General features: G+C 36.3%; 1 protein-coding gene across 1 annotated transcript in view; it reads left to right on the plus strand.

Annotated features, from left to right (window-relative positions):
- LOC106131321 (teneurin-a) overlaps positions 1 to 17,078 on the plus strand; it is a 48,349-nt gene that overhangs the window by 11,230 nt on the left and 20,041 nt on the right. Inside the window, exons 3-9 of the mRNA XM_013330389.2 lie at positions 5,554 to 5,810; positions 15,125 to 15,244; positions 15,326 to 16,006; positions 16,094 to 16,288; positions 16,363 to 16,572; positions 16,657 to 16,842; positions 16,919 to 17,065. Coding sequence (XP_013185843.2) covers positions 5,554 to 5,810; positions 15,125 to 15,244; positions 15,326 to 16,006; positions 16,094 to 16,288; positions 16,363 to 16,572; positions 16,657 to 16,842; positions 16,919 to 17,065 — 1,796 coding nt within the window. The remainder of the gene's footprint in view (positions 1 to 5,553; positions 5,811 to 15,124; positions 15,245 to 15,325; positions 16,007 to 16,093; positions 16,289 to 16,362; positions 16,573 to 16,656; positions 16,843 to 16,918; positions 17,066 to 17,078) is intronic.

Consider the following 17,078-nt stretch of genomic DNA (forward strand, 5'->3'; position numbering starts at 1 on the left):
ATGGAAATTGGAAGTGTGCGCCGCCCGCTCAGTCCTGCCGGCTAATGGAAAATTGTTTATCACTATCGGGTTTCTGCGCGTGAGCACGATTATTTACGTAGGGGTCCGTGCAGTCTAGCGGTTGGCCAGTAATTGGCCGCTTATTCGCTATCGCTTCCATTCATTTCCAGCGATAAACCGGCCCAGACAGCCTACGGCGGTTTGCCAGTCGCGGTAAGCTTCCACCGCAGAAGATTTTATCTACCTTATAATTGGTCAGTCTAGCTACTTGTACCGCAAAATGTATACTTACTTATTTTTTATAATTGCTTTTGCTGCAAACCTGAGGCTAGACTGCGCTTTTAGAAATATTATACCTACATCTAATTAATTTATGTGTTGTAAATGTAGGTAAGTTTCAAACTTATACCTGTAAATTTAAATGCGCCTGAAATCCATTCGTTACTTCATACTACATAATGTATGTTATGTTATATGTATTCTACAACACATTTTTACGTAAGCGCCATGCCTTCGGAATACGTTACGCTTGTAACATGCAAATGTTAGAACTTCCGTCGCGTCGTGATATATTTCTAGGAAAATTATATTCGCTAAATATACACCAGTGGAAGTGGGCGCGTACTTGCGCTGGGCACGAACCGTTCTCATTCATGAATCAACTTCAGCATTACCTAACCGTGCCGACTCCACTCGCGACGACCAAAACAAACACCAGGAGTATGAGTTATTAATACGAGTGGCGAGTTCAATGAAACTCTGAGAGTGTTTAAATCACAGTATCATTGCGTTGTATGTGCCTGTGCCGTACACCGAATGTAAGCAAAATACAAATTCCAATTTATCGGCATAGATTACCTCCGCTCTACTAATGAGAGTTAAAGCTGGCTTTCGCTGAAATTAATAGCATCCTACCATTTATATTTATGGAATTTGCGGATCTAAACGAATATAAGCTTAAGCGAATACCATAGATTACTACTTTTATAACTTTAACCAATGAATAAAATTTATTATTGGGCGGAGGGAGATGCCTATTTAGAGTCCAATTTGACGAATGTTTTTTAATTAATCCGGTGGGTGCGACCGCTGTCGACCAGCCTGATTCAGACAGATTTCGGGCGTGGCAGCACTCCGATGAATTCTAACCATGCCACTTGTTAATATGTATACCTACGTTTTGTTTATTACCATCTACGCTAGTGATCTTATTTCGGAATCTCCTCGTTAACTACATTTTAAATAAAAGGTGTTCTCTAAGTGATAATTTTATTCCTTTCCTTTGTACTAAAGCGTTCGCGAGGGAGGAAATTGGCATAGCGGGGCAGGCTATTGTTACACATTTCGTTTTAAATTGGGGGCCTTTCTTGAATTTACACCCATGACTTGCAGGAGGGGCCGGTGAGGGTCCGCGTCTTCAAAGCCGGGGCTTGGAGTTAGGTACAATCGATTGATCGAACTAAACTGGTTTTACATTTTGTGACTTTCCATTGTTTCGATTCACCAATGACTGTTGAATATCTATACTTATTAATTTTACAGAAAGTTCAATCACCATTGTATCTCGAAGGTTTATATTCTTAATTCGCGATTCATACCACACAATCAGCATTGCAATGCTTGAATGAACTTCGAAGCAGCCGCTTTGTGTATAGCTCATTGTTCCATTGAGCTCATAAGGCAATTAGTAGTGAGATACCTGAAAATAAACTGGAAAAGATTAATACAAAATGTTTTAGTAATAAATAAAGCCGATAACATCGTAGGCCTTCTCCGACCCTCCCATCATACGTAGGGGCGTTTATAAAATAACCCACAAAAGGAAAACTGATACAAGTGGAATGAATTAAAATGCCACGCAATGTTTCTTTTCATTTCATTATCTATGATCCCCACACATTTTTTTTCTTACTTCCATATACAAATTTTTAGTTAGAAAAAATATACCTGTTGAATATTTATTTTTCACGAATTAAACACAAAATCTCCTTTTGCTTGTCTTCATAATAATTTAATAACTGGACTATGGTAACTATATCTTAAGATGGTTGGCCAGTTCAAACGAGTTGATTTAATAACAAAATAAATAGTTTTCCTAACTTGTCCTCCCAGCATTGAACCGGTAACATGTCAGCATATAACCGTACAACTGGCTACATTCCACCTGTTCGTTGCAAGTTATGTGAGAACTAATTACTAGACATGTAAGTACAAATAAAAAAACAAGTGCAAAAGCAGACTAAATTAAACGTAATTAAATTCGTTTATAGTCAGTCAATTGTATAGCCATCTTTACATTTACTTTAACAGTAGACAAAATAGTAAAAAGTACAATCTGAAAATAAAAGAAGACAAAGAAAAAATCCCGTAACTCCGAACTTTCAAAATTCAGTCCAGAATAAATTACAAGCTGACATCCTTTGGGAGTACCTGTGCTTCATTCCATCGAACCAGTTTATTGGGCCAATCATTTTAGGACTAAAAGCATTGTAGCTCACCTCACAAGCCTATATTTAGGGGCGCTATGCAATAAAAGCAGTCGGCCATTCCCGCACGACCGTGCAAGATAAATGGACGGCACGGAGCGCCTGCGAGGAGACGCGTTCTCACGGCCCGTGCCTGCGTTTCTTTCTTTTTGTTTCATCTGGTTTCCGAGTTAGAGGTCGACCAGCCCGTCTCGGGACTAGGAGTGACCGCTGCACGCGCGATGGTACTGATAAAAACTGTGCAATAGCTATGTAGGTACATGATTATAAACTCTTTCTATTTTAAATTTCTTCTTGTTTATGCGTGCAGATATGTATAATAGCCGTTTAAAGACCGTGTCACGCAAGTATTTCGGTTCCTGTGAAGCTTGTGGGCCTCGTCGCGTTAATTAGACACGGCTCTCGCGGTGCAACACCTCTGCTCATTATTCACCGCTTCATTAAGAGCTCGCTCACGAGCGGCTGTCAAATCTCACCACACGACTGTCCGTCGCAACGCTTGAAATATACCAGCATTGTCCTATAATAATACTGTCATCGGTTTCGTTAATTTTTTTAGACGTTCTTTTACGAGCATTTTATTCAAGAATCCCAACTCGTAAAGCAGACCGCTTGTTCCGCTTTAAAAGTGTTAAAAAAGAACTGTGGTATTATGCAACATTTCATTACTTCACCACAACATTTCCTTTAACAAAAACTCATGAACTCATTTCGGTAAAGCGCCGAAATAATGTGCTTTGACCAGTAATGGCACCCGCGAGATTACAAACAAGTACTTATGATGATGAATTTAAAAAATCAATCTGTTGTACAGTTACATTCAGTTCTTATAATAATCGGCATTCGGCAATTTCCTACCAAATAAAAATAAGATTCGTAGTGCTCGTAGCTAATGACATAACAACAATCATCAGCAATAGGATTTTTCAACTGCTATGCTAGTAGACAATTTCCAGCTAATGCATAGTAATTTTGTAGTTGTAGAAATCTTCACTCCGATTTAGAATTGAATAGCGATTGTCTAATGCAAACTAGGAAAGACGTCACATACAGTAATCGTGCCTTTTTTTACAAAACTATATTTACGACACTGAAATACAATAAAATTTACCTTATTTTTGTCATTACGTCAATGAAAATAATATAGAGCAGTGGCCAGTCGGCGGCGAACGCTTTAAAAGCCATTTATAGCCAAGTCTGCGTGGCCCGCCATTGTGATTTCTGTACACGTTTTAATGAATTCGTCCTTCCTCCGAACGTTCCTCAGCCGCTATTCAAAAGAAAATTACAGAGGAGATCCTCTCGAAACAAACCCTTTAGGAGTCACGCTTCGTTCTCGCTAAACTTCAGTCCAATTATTTATTTTCTTTTTTGCGTAAGTATTTTTTTTCTGTAGTCATTATAGCGTCAGTTGGTGAGCGTCTCGATGGCCATCGCGCCATATGTTCGAAATTCGAAATCTTGGCCTTTAAATTTAGTCGTGACAGAGAAGTTCGGTTAATTGATTAATGGCGTCGGGGCGGACGTGTTTAAACGCCTCGATCATCATTTTTTGTTGGGATACCTGTAATGATACGTTGTGATTGCCTCCTCGGGACCACAACAAAGACGACCATATGGCGCGGCACAGATTCGCCTCGCCAACAGTTGGCCTTTACGTTACATCGATACGGCAGGTTCTATAATTATAACGTGATTAAAAAATCCGTTCCACAATAATTTTACTACAATTGTACTTTATGCTGAATTCTTACTATAGGATAATACCAAGTACTTATATTTTAAGATAAAATAAATTATAAATTAAGTATTTCTTTAAATAGAAACTTCTAGTAAGAATTTCTAAGTCGTCTTACACGTTAATTTTCATTAAATGATACCAAAATAGGTATATTTTGAACTATTGGCGCCTATGTGTAACTTGAAACTGGTTTAAGTTAGATATTGATATATGAATAAATTTATTATATTCTACATACGTCATCCTGTTTTGGTAACAAGATAAACACTTACATATATACATATATATATATATATATATATATATATATATATATATATATATATATATATATATATATATATATATATATATATATATATATATATATATATATATATATATATATAATAGTAAATTTTACTTTTAATGAAATTTACTGTATTCAAATACGAAAGTGGGATCAATATTTTTTCAATATCCCGTTATGGTTTAAAAAAAATATATTGTGATGGTTGTGTGAGCTTGTAATAGAAAATGTTCAAAAATAACCAGTCGAAGTTTGATCAAAACAGTTTACCTGTTTTTACTTGACGTAAAATACACACAGGAAAACAAGCATTTTTTTAAATTATTCCTTCCGGATTATCGTGCAAATCCGGGGCCTGATGCTAGTTATATACGGAATACCGTTCTCTGACCGTGCTAATTAAGAACTTTTTTGTTTCGCCGCTCTCGTGGCACGAACAAACAACATTTATTTACCTCCATCAAAAAGTTTGAACGTTTCGATTGTTTCACGAGGCAATAAAACCTTTAACATAGAACTGAATTTTGTTGGATCTCATAAGCGTTTTCGTCTGTGTTATACGATAATTCGATACGGACATAGTTCTTTTGACGGTATCAATGACGTAATTGATCACGGTCCTGGTTTCGGTTCCCATTTTCACATATTTATCTTTGGTTTTGGAAAGTAATATTAATTATTAAAAAGAAGGTGCTTGAATACAAACTCAATACTATACTAACAATTGTTTCAGCTCAACAAACAAAACTACAATTATTATTACTACTAAACTCAACACGTAATTATAATCAAGATCTCCCAAAGGGTTCGCAATCACTTTTTGTCGAGTCACTATATAAAAAAATATATTTATTATAAAGTTTTAATTTTTTATTACGCCTTCAAAGCTCTGAGCTTACATACAAGATTTTACTATTTTAACATTTTTCCTTCTGACTGAACAGTCATGGGATTATGTTGTAGCACAGGAGCGCTTAAGTCCCATAATCGCCTCCTTAACTTATTCCATTTTTAAAACCAATATTTTTCATTCACAGATTGGGCAGCGCGGCGATGTCAAGCGGGATGGGGGGAGGCACCCTGGGCAGCGGGCACTGCCAACTCGCCAACCAGCCTCTAGTCATGCCAGTCGCCTTCCCCCTGCGGGCCAGCCAACCTAGTCCAGTCCCCGTGTACTCCCCCTCAAGGTTCCACATAGACAAGCGGTGCCAACACCGCTGCACATGGAAATGCCTCGCCATAGCTATGATTTGCCTCTGTGTGATCCTAGCGGCGATGCTAGCATACTTTATAGGTAATTATCTCTATTTATTTAGATTTACATAGTATGATGAGTATATAAGTATGGATCTATTGCACCACAGCAAATATGGTGTCGAATAGAATTGGCGTGAAGTAGGTACTACTAAGTCATTATGTTATAATAAGTTGTAGATAATTCTATGCAGCACTTACCTTTGATATATTTAAGCTTATTTATACCAATTGTACTAGGTATATTGTTAATCAAGCTAATAACACAATATCTTCATACAAAACTGTCAAAGAACTTATTTTTTAATCACCTCATAGAGGTAAATAATGAACAACAGATCCTAAAGCTATTAAAATATTCGAGTAATTATATTCTGATCATATCCTTAAGATCAGACTTGATTACGTACTTACAAACCATCTTTTTACGAGCAGTTTTAAGATGGCCCGTAAAGATAACGCTAATAAAATTGTTATAACATCCTGAAAACGTCTCTTAAACGGACAAACGGTTTTACGACAAAACATTTGAATATTTTTATGCAATTTTGCCGGCGCTATATACTGCTTAGTAATAAATAGGACAATATTTCTTAAAACTCTTTCACATCGTAAGGCATTAAAAGTCAACCTACAAACAATCCTCCGGTTGTAACTTGGAAGACGTGGACAATAAAGAATATAAGAACATTACGTAGAGAGTATGGAAGAAAAAAAATCTAAATTCCCACAAGAACGGAAAAATCACTGAATTTGACGCGTTCGAAGTTGCAGGCACAAGCTTTATGAATACGGCGAATTGCGTAAATCATTAACGCTGATGCGGAAAATGTATAATTGTTAAATTATTTAACAAAACAATCAAATAGCTTCGGATATTTTCTGTTTGATTTGACCATTCACGCATTCTCGCATAATTCGTCGAAACAAATGAATTGTTTCTGGAATTCTGCGTAACTAATTGTTAGTATTATATCCGTGGCGAGAGCTTTATTTTATTAACTGTAGCCGTTATAAATTTTTCTCAAGAAAAATTATCACCACTACAATTAATAAAATAAAGCTCTATGAAAAAGTTTTGTTATTACTTTAATCACAAAAAAATAATAAACGTTTCATTTTTATCCATACCGAAATTCGTGAATTGTTTTACTAACTATACAATTTTAACGAAAAAAATTTCAGAACAAATATTAAAGTTACATCGAAAACAATTTTAATTTGTAAAATAAACTTTTACGATATTGCCGAAACTATGTATATTGCAAATGGCGGGAAATTTAATAAGTGCTTTCGAACTTCTATTGAAAACTGTTTTTAAAACGAAAGTTATTAAAAGATCCTACGACAAAGACAAAAGTGGCTATTGTATCGATTTAATATCGAAGAAAATACAATTTATATTGTCGATATATCTTTGTTCATAAAATCCCAGCAGGGTGTGCTGGGGACTCGTTAAGACAGTATTTTTATTAACTCGCTCGGAATGCCGATTAAAATATTCATAACATTATTCTCTCTCAATCCATTAGCGCTAGTGGGTCTTCGTTACGTGGAACTGCACTACAAAATAAATTCGGTGCAGAACAATAAAAATAAAGAAAAAAGGATTTTCTACATCGAAAAACTAATTGTGTTTTGATTTCCTTCAGAGGTATTTTTTCTTTATTTCAGTAACCAGTTACAGACTAAATGAATACAGAGTAGGTGATATCTATCTTTATCAAAACTTTGTTTCAAACGAAATTTATCATTTGAAATGGAAATCAAATTATATGGAAATGTAAGTTACAAATATATATTATATATTGATAAGCCTCTTATTATTTACTACTGTACCAAATCATTAATTCTCGTTGTCATTACAACTCTTCTTTCTCCTGTACTCTCACTGTTTTGTTACTGCACTGCGACAAACATCCAACTCGGCTACAATCATTACTGGGATAGAGAGGATCCATCTTGACTGTCAGCGAAATTTAACAAAACTGTTTGCTTTTGCTAACTTTTTACGTCGTTATACAATGTCCTCATACTATTGTTTTCGAAATACATAATTATTTTTTTTTCAAAGTCAACAATTCAAATTATTAATTTTACCTTCATTCATTATACATATATAAACATATAATCACGTCTTTATTCCTTACGGGATAGACCGAGCCAGCGGTCTTAAAAATACTGTAGGGCCGCGTTCAGCAATATGGCTTAATGACGGAATTGAATTTAAAATTGTGATAGTTTGCTAGCTTATAAGTTCATAACCTAAAAGAACATTGCTTTCCCTTGGTTAATCTTAATTTTTCAAAATATGTTTCATCACCGAATGATGAAGTAATTTTGACATTTCGAACATTTTGCTATCTCGCAATTTACTGCCCACGTAACATTTCCTAAATGAACCGTGTCTGTACCTAGTATCCATCTGCAGCAAAATGAAATACTAAACCAATCAAAGTGCTTATTTATCTGTTGTTCCGTCTGTAATTACGACCGTAGATTTCACATCGCTCCCTAGTTGATCGCAGTCGATGAAAAATCGCAGTGCGCTATCTTAGTCGCCCCTCTCAACAAAGATTTAAATTAGGGCGAGTACAGATATCACCCTTTATGAAATTTGTAATCCATGGTAGGGATGATCATTAAATATTCAACACCTATTTGGTGTTATATTTTCTTTCAGCAATTTAGTCCAAGTATAACAGGAACGCCATGTGTATTTTTTTATCAAGCATCCCTAATAACAACCACATTGCGTTCTCAAATCAAAATTCTGATTGTAAACCCAAGTCTCCAAGAGATTTTCCTACTAAGGTGTTTTTTTGAAATCATTCTGATACAATAGAACTTATATTAATTATAACCGAAAAATATAGCTTCATAGCTTATTTATTTTTAATGTCACCCAATCACGAACTGAGTAGATTCACAAAGCGCACAAAGATAAAATTAATTTAAAAATAAATAAACGAATAATTTACAAGAAATAACGCCAAACAATTTGTATCCACATCGTCGTTATTTTACGAAAGTAGTGCCTCCAGCATTGGATTCTCTCCAATTAAGGGGCAGACTGTCTTCTACTGTATGATTGGAAGGCAGAATGGTTAGCCGATTCGCGCAGCACGAGATTGCTCGCCCGGGGCTATCATTCTACGGGGAACAGTAGCGATTGTACTGATCAATAAATTTCTATCGTTTTTAATAAGTATCCTGTACTCAAACCGGTTATAAGCGCTTTTGTGTTTAGCTTCAGAAGCCTTGGTAATATTGCGTTTGAGTATTACGATATTTCAGATGCAATACTAGCACGAAGTTTATTTTATATATGCCTTGTTATTTAAAATATGCAATTGACAATGCAATCAAACCATTTAAATCGTATGCCAAACGATAAAACAAAAAAATATCATCAAATTAACAAATAATTTTAACTAATGTCGTTATAACATTATCTGTAGATATATTAAACAGGTGCTTAATTGTCATCATTACATCCTGCATATAATGTAAATTAAATGTAAAAAATATAAAACATTACATCCAATTTCACATATTTACATGTTTAAGGAAATAATTAAACTTCAAATCTCACATGAGTTGGAGGTATTTCCGTTGAATAACAGAGTAAACTTGAGAACGACTTGCAAGCTTTAACGAAGTTGAGTACAATGCAAATTAGATGATCGGATCATCATATGTATATTCGATAATTATTAACTCTCAAGTCTCAATCAACATAGAACATAAAAATAAATCTTTAATGTAAGAATGCTGTATATTACAACTGATGGACCACGAAATGCCATTTTCATAGATGTGGGTCGAGAAACGGCAGTAAAAAAGTTTTATTCGTTTATCGTTTTACACTCAGGTTATAATAGAAAAAACATTTCCATCATCACATCTAAACTCAATTACTAGAAGGTAATAAATTTGAATATCTACTTCGTGCATGTAAATGACTTGATTAAACATGGATGTTGCAACCGAAACAGACATCAACCATTAGTCTTTCATCATTCTTTGTTTAAATCTCGCAACCGGCATCCACAGTGAGCCTCGTAAAAAAACTAAACAAACATCAACAAAATATAAATGATGCGTCTAACGAAACGCAACATGCGCAGCGTGCCGCGGGCCGGGCGGCGGACCTCTCTTCGTTATAAATTATCTTACACTTCCATGTCCCGTATTATTTTACTATACCAGCGCAATCCCTACCCGCCCAACGACCGATCATAATGAATACGTGCCTAATGCTTCATATATCGCATATGCGAATCCCAGCTTTAAACCGAAACCACTACTCACTCCATACTGCAACAACAAAATCATATTAGACTACATTTTTACGAAAATGTTTACAATCAAGTATTTTTTTAATTTAAGAGTACTGGCGCCTTTTAAATCCTTGTGCAAATAAACTTTATATATAAGAACAGACACCGTTCGTAAGCCATACCTAGTTATTTTAGAGTGGTTGCAATAGCGATGAAAGGCAAAGTGGCGATAAAAAAGCAGACCGCAGACATATCACAAAAATAGCATCAAAGTTGACACGAGCACTGGCAAAGCGATACCCTCTGGCCTACATTTTACTGCGCATTTAGCCCTCACGAACTATAAACTTGAACGGAAAACAAAATGGAACCCGAGCATACCTTTTTATTTGCTCTGCACTCTCTCTTATCTTTGTTTTGTATAAGGCTTTTGTTTTATGCCATATTCCTTTTATTACTACTCGTACTCGTAACATACTAAGGTACAGCCAGAAATGGAAGTTCCATGGCTGTTCCTAAGTATCAAAATGTAAGAGCTTTTTTAACCAATACTATTTTGCATGAATCACGAAGATACGTAGATTAACAATAAATATTGTTATGATAAAAAAGGAAATAATACTTCCTAATTTTTATCCGGTATATTTTAGTTATTTTTTCTCATTCTTCTTTATAAATCTTATCACACTTATTTACTAGCAACTTGGGGCTGGTTGCAAGTTAAAAATAAATGATCCAATTCTACTGTCTTAATCGCTTCCTCAAAATAAATAAACTACTTTTGAATAATTATAGATAACAGTAAATTCTCTAGCTACAGTTTAACCGGAGCCAGTTAATTTAAGTTAACCCACGGCCCTATTAAACAGTTTCAACAAACACTAAATAATGTGATCCAAGCACGCTATGTGTCGTATAACTTGCCCGATTTCGGCAAGTCGCTGTCAGCCAGAAATTAACATGTGATGTGAAATAGATGCTTCCAAATTTAAGCATTTTAAATTTTTCTTTATATCATAATTTTTTACCATAACTTAATTTTAAAAATCTTTCTTATTATCAATATCTATTTGATCGTGTGCTTCATTGTCACGCCACGTGAACTTTAGTGTCTACCGGGATGAAAAGTACATTATGTCCTTCTCCAGACTTTTAATTATATATAGGCAACATTTTAAGAAGATTGGTTAATTAAAAAACAAATAAACTTACTTTCGCATTTATAATATTAGTTGGGATAACTAATTCCCCTAAGAATTCATTCAATCAAGACTTTAATTTTATTTATTTCTAATAAAATTTATTAAACTACAATAAAATTAAATAACAAAAATAAAATTTAAAAAAAAATGTTATTACGCATAATTAGAAAGTAGATTGAAAAGAAAAAATCTCACATTTCAACGCCTTTTAAAAGTAATGAATCGACGCTGTAAGGTGTTTTAAGTCAATGAGGCTTATCGTATCGGATCTCACTTCATTTAGATTCGAGTTAAATTACTGGGACAGTAGATAAGAGAGCATGTCGCATACTGATGGCCGGGGCGGTGACCGGTTCAAAACGAACACTTTCCTCTCAATGAACTGTAAGACTTCAAATGGCCACATTTAGATTCCCATAAGATATACCAGAATCAATCAATTTGTTAATTATAGAACGTTATTGCCACTTTAAGATATACCAAATATCTTCCAGTCAGATGTTATATTTTCAAACCATTTTTACTGATTAAAAATCTAATCAAGTTTATAACGCACAAATCATTGGTTATGTCCTACAACTATTGGGATTCGAAACACAATATAATGTTTGTCGGGAACGCCTCCTGGCGTTCCGGATATGTACCGAATAAAAAGCCGTTTTGTATTTTAATCCGACATAAATCTCCTGGTCGATAGTTTTACTATTGTAATGAAAAAATGTGGACCATCTGTTGCACCCTTCATTACGTTTGGTAGAGAGTAGATGAGGGCAAATATAGCACGTCAACTTTTTAATGTAGGTAATTGAAATTGTGTGGGCCCCAAATGTTTTATTAAAGCCCGCTCAGTGCTGAGCATTAACGCCCTGGGGCCTTGTGATCGTGATGCAGCATTGGTAACAATAAACATGAATGCCGCATTATCAGGTGACCTGCCACTTTTTGATTCATGTGTTTTTTACTTGGCAATATTTACTGTTTTATGTCATTTTCATTTTAAAGTTATAGATCAAATGATATTTTTTAGTCATATTGATTTCTATTTCAGTAGGATGCGATACTGTTATCATTTCAGCTAAGTAGGCAACGACTGAGTTGAAGCAAGTATGCCTATTTTGTTTTCTTACGACTGACTTTAATTGCACAATTAGGAGTTATAGTTTATACACATACATGCAGTTACCTACATTTTTCTCCAAGTACTAATAAACCGGCTTGATATCTGACCCGGTGAATTCTTTTTTTAAAATAGATTTACTTACAGTGTTATAAAAGGATCAGTAGTATCGTTTTGTGTTTTTGTTTCTTAACAAATAAATTCTAATTTTTAAGTCGAAATAGATAAAATCTAAGCAAATTATTTCGTCGAGTACTGCACTTGTTCAATTAAGTCTGGCATGAAAAATGCAATCAACATGTTGGCAGTTACATTTGTACTTGTCCGCGCATCTTATGTGTTGGAAATGGGACAAACAAGACCTCGACCCTCCCGCGAATGTAGATCATATGACACCAGCTAGACGAGGACAGCCATACGAGTCACCGTGAGTAATAGAAAGAGATAGGAAACGACACGGAGAACGAAAGATTTATCACGTGACTAATACCGAGCCAGAGCGACGGCGCGTCGCAATCCCCCGGGACTCCATCAAACGAATTTCGCTCCCCCATCGCACGATGCAATCTATGCTGAATCGTATTACAATAAATTGTATTAACTCGAAAAATAGTGGAGATAGCAAACATCGTCCATCTGCAGACAATCGTCCCATGCATCGCGGCCAAGTCGTCAAAGCACCCCCATTTCCTACTCCGCGTCGACGTATGGCGAAAATTTATAGATTTTACGAGGGATCATCGGCGATGTCGCCTTACCACATGCCATATTTCATCTTTATGGACGGAAATTGCGTTATTTGAACTGTCTTATCTTAAAACAATCGCTTTGTTTATTTGTCTATTATTTTTTTACGTACAAATGAATCCGAACATTTTGACAATATAACGACAACATCATTTCAAGGAAAATCGGAACCCTAGTAACCGATTCAGCCGCTCGGTGACCACAGATCATTGTAACATGGTTCAAAACTTCCGAAATAAAATAAAGATACGTGCGCATTCAATACTTGTATGATTTTACAAATAGAACCTGAATCTTTTAATTAAGGATAAATAATTTTCCTGTATAGATCTTTATATAAATCCGAGGTAACTAAAAAGAAGTAATGTCAATAATTTCTAACATCAGGTAAGTATAAATTTATTTCCTACCAAACCCAAAAAAGCAATTGCCAAAATAGCTACCGTTAGCAATATTTCATAAGCGCTCAGTAAAATATCTTATGATTAAAATGAAACAGCATTAAAATTATGCAAATAGATTAGATATTTACAAATGACTTTTGAAATGAGATTTCATATATCAATGGCTCTGCACTCTTCGATACTGAATATAAATAACTTACTTATCCGATTTCTAAACCGATAAAAGTTATTGTCATTGTAGTATCAACCCACATAGCTTAGCGAAGAGGAATAATGTAAATTGTCCAATCGTTAACGCAAATAGTCACATGGCGTCAGTGCATCGGGATCCTTATCTCAATGTAAATCTTGGCGGTGGATCGTGAAGTGTCAGGGGATTGTGGCGATAACTTAATTGCTGCGACACCGCCGGGGGTCAGGGGCAGAAATTAAGAAAAATTGTTCAAGCATCTCACTTATTTTTAAACTAAATAAATATTTTCTGTCCCTTATTTTCAAGAAAATATACAGGTTATAAAATCACAGAATAATTAATTGTATTTCCTTTAATAATAATTACATTCTTGCCTGGAGATGTGCACACCACATCTCCTTCAACAAATTAGTAAGCAATAAGTGGCGGAAATTGTGGAACTAATAAATTAGGATCCTCTATGTCAATTAAATGTATAAAGATTGACAAATTGCCTAAACGCATTGAACCCAAGTCATTAGGCGTATATCCTGCGCACGCGCGCGAACATGAATAAATATCTCATCCCCAACGCTGTACAAAAGCCAAGCGCTCGCAAGCTTCTTACAAAACTAATAAATGTTCCCAATAAATTCTCTTTACATCGCAATATTCGGTTGCCCCTCGCAAGTTTTTATTTATTTGCATTGAAGTTTTTGGGGAAAGGAATCTAGGTTCAAAAATAACTCTTGTTTGGTTTAATCTTAAATCCACCATGGCATGTATATTGAAGATTTCACAATTTACCGCTTCAATTGTTTTCAATGTAAAAAATAAATCGTATCAAACAGGGATAAAACTCGTGCTATTGGAGCCCGTGCTCTTCTTAGTGCACCGTAAAGAATTATCCAATTAGGCAGCGTAGCGCAGCATTCCATGATCGATTCAGTCGATGGTAACTGTCGCATAATGAGGAGACAACGGAGTTCGAGCAAGAAATGGCTGGGTGTCGCCGAACCACCTACGTGCTCGGTGGCGTAGTCGACGGCAGTGGAACTAATCGCTTCGACACACCGCCACGAAACTCACCTCGACCGTGCTTCACTTAATTAAAACTTGTCGGAACATCACGTAGCCTACCCCGAGAAACACGCGTACTTTGAATGACATCTTGTATTGTGTCGCCTCGCGTTTCGTAATACCTACATGCTATGCGTAGTAGCAATAACCGTGTCAACTTTAATATAATTACGTTCGGCTACTGGGCATTATCGATGCTTCCCGATAAGACGGAAACTTAATTGGAAGTCCAGATTGGATATGAGATTTGAAGCTTAGAATTCAAACTTACTAAGCCAATAAATGACTTAGTGTATGCTTTCTGAAGAAGAATTATGTATCCTTAAAATTTTTGTTTTCTTTGTTTCAGCATTATCGTCAATTAAAAGTAATATAGACAATTCAAATTGCATCTTAGTACAGGATGTGAAAGCAGTTACACACGCACAAGGAATAAGAGATGCTTTATCAACAACTTCGCCGTCAGATGGTATGTAACATATTTTTATAATTCATGAAGTTTTGTAATTAAGATTTAAAGACTCCGAAATAATCTTCCAATATTTTTTAGAATCAATATCAACTTCTTCTCTTGGTGGGTGGTCAACGACAGTAGAATCTGCTTTAGAATCAGCTATAATACCTCAACAAGCACAACAGGCAGCACCACCACCTTGGTCTCCAGCGCTAGAAGTTAGAGAATTCGACGAATTACATCACGCCACTATACCAGCCTATCAATTCTGGAGTTCAGAATTCCGGAATAAACAGCCAGCCTACGTTAGCCTTAATTTTACCGTGCCCTGGGGTGCCAATTTTGCTGTTTATGGTAGACGAAACGTGGCCCCTAGTGTTACACAATATGATTTCGTAGAATTTATTCGAGGAGGCAGAGTAGATCATAGACTGCGAAGAAGACGGAGTCCACACAAACATGAAATTCATCCACGTAGCCTTAATGACTGGGATGCATTATTGAGCACGATTAGCCCGTTTCAAAGATGGAACCACACGATAAGCAGAAGATCCACGGATATGCGGGTGAATGTCACTATATTACAGTATCTTGACACCGGTAGATGGTTTATTTCGATATACAATGATGAACTCCAACCGCATAGCGTAGAAATGATCGTCTCTGAAGCCGAGGGTGTCACGAATTCATGCCCTGATGATTGTTCTGGTCACGGCTCATGTTATTTGGGGAAATGCGATTGTGTGGACGGTTACGAGGGCCACGATTGTTCTAAGAGTAAGTTATTTTTTAAATTTAAATTACTAGTTCATTTTAAAGAATAATTAACACATAACTATATTATTTTTTATTTTATTTTTACAGGTGTTTGCCCTGTTCTTTGTTCTGGTCACGGCGCATATGCTGGAGGCATTTGTCATTGCTCTGAAGGTTGGAAAGGGGCCGAATGTGATGTCCCAGCTCATGATTGTGAACCAGCCGATTGCTCTGGTCGAGGACAGTGTGTTGCTGGTCATTGTCATTGCAAAGCAGGATGGAAAGGCCCTAAATGCGACGAAGGTATTTATTCGTGTGTTTACACAAATAATAGAGGCCTGTAGGAAAGTTCGGTGATTAATTGATATGTTTTTCAGAGGATTGCCTGGACCCAACATGTGGGGGTCACGGGTCTTGCGTCCGTGGGCGGTGCGTGTGCCGCGCGGGGTGGCGTGGCGCGGCTTGCACGGATCGTGACCCCAGGGTCCAGCGTTGTCTCCCGGCTTGCTCCCAGCGGGGTATTTACGACCTCGACGCGGGTAGATGTGTCTGTGACCCACTTTATACAGGCGATGATTGTTCTCAAGGTAAAAATTGATTCGTTTTTTTTATATTTTTTTTACTTTTTTTATATTTCTGATAAATTTACTAATAATCTGAAATAATTGTAGTGGTCTGCTCGCTGGACTGTGGCCCTCACGGAGTATGTGCGGAAGGCGTTTGTCGATGTGATGAAGGATGGACGGGCTCGATGTGCGACCAACGGCCTTGCGAGCCTCGCTGCCATGAACACGGCCAATGCAAAAACGGCACCTGCGTTTGCGCACAAGGATGGAACGGCCGACATTGCACACTTCGTTAGTATTATCATTACTTTTATGTTTCAAACCTGTTTTGTTCATGCATACTATTCATGATATAATCGTTGCACAGCTGGTTGCCCCAACGGTTGCTCCCGTCATGGACAATGCCTTCTGGAAGATGGTGTCTATCGATGTTCCTGCGCTGATGGCTGGGCGGGCACTGACTGCTCTATTGCCCTCGAATTATCTTGCAGCGATAATGAAGATAATGATGACGGTAAGGCTTAAAA

Source organism: Amyelois transitella, chromosome 6 (assembly GCF_032362555.1).
Source record: "Amyelois transitella isolate CPQ chromosome 6, ilAmyTran1.1, whole genome shotgun sequence".
Classification (NCBI taxonomy): domain Eukaryota; kingdom Metazoa; phylum Arthropoda; class Insecta; order Lepidoptera; family Pyralidae; genus Amyelois; species Amyelois transitella.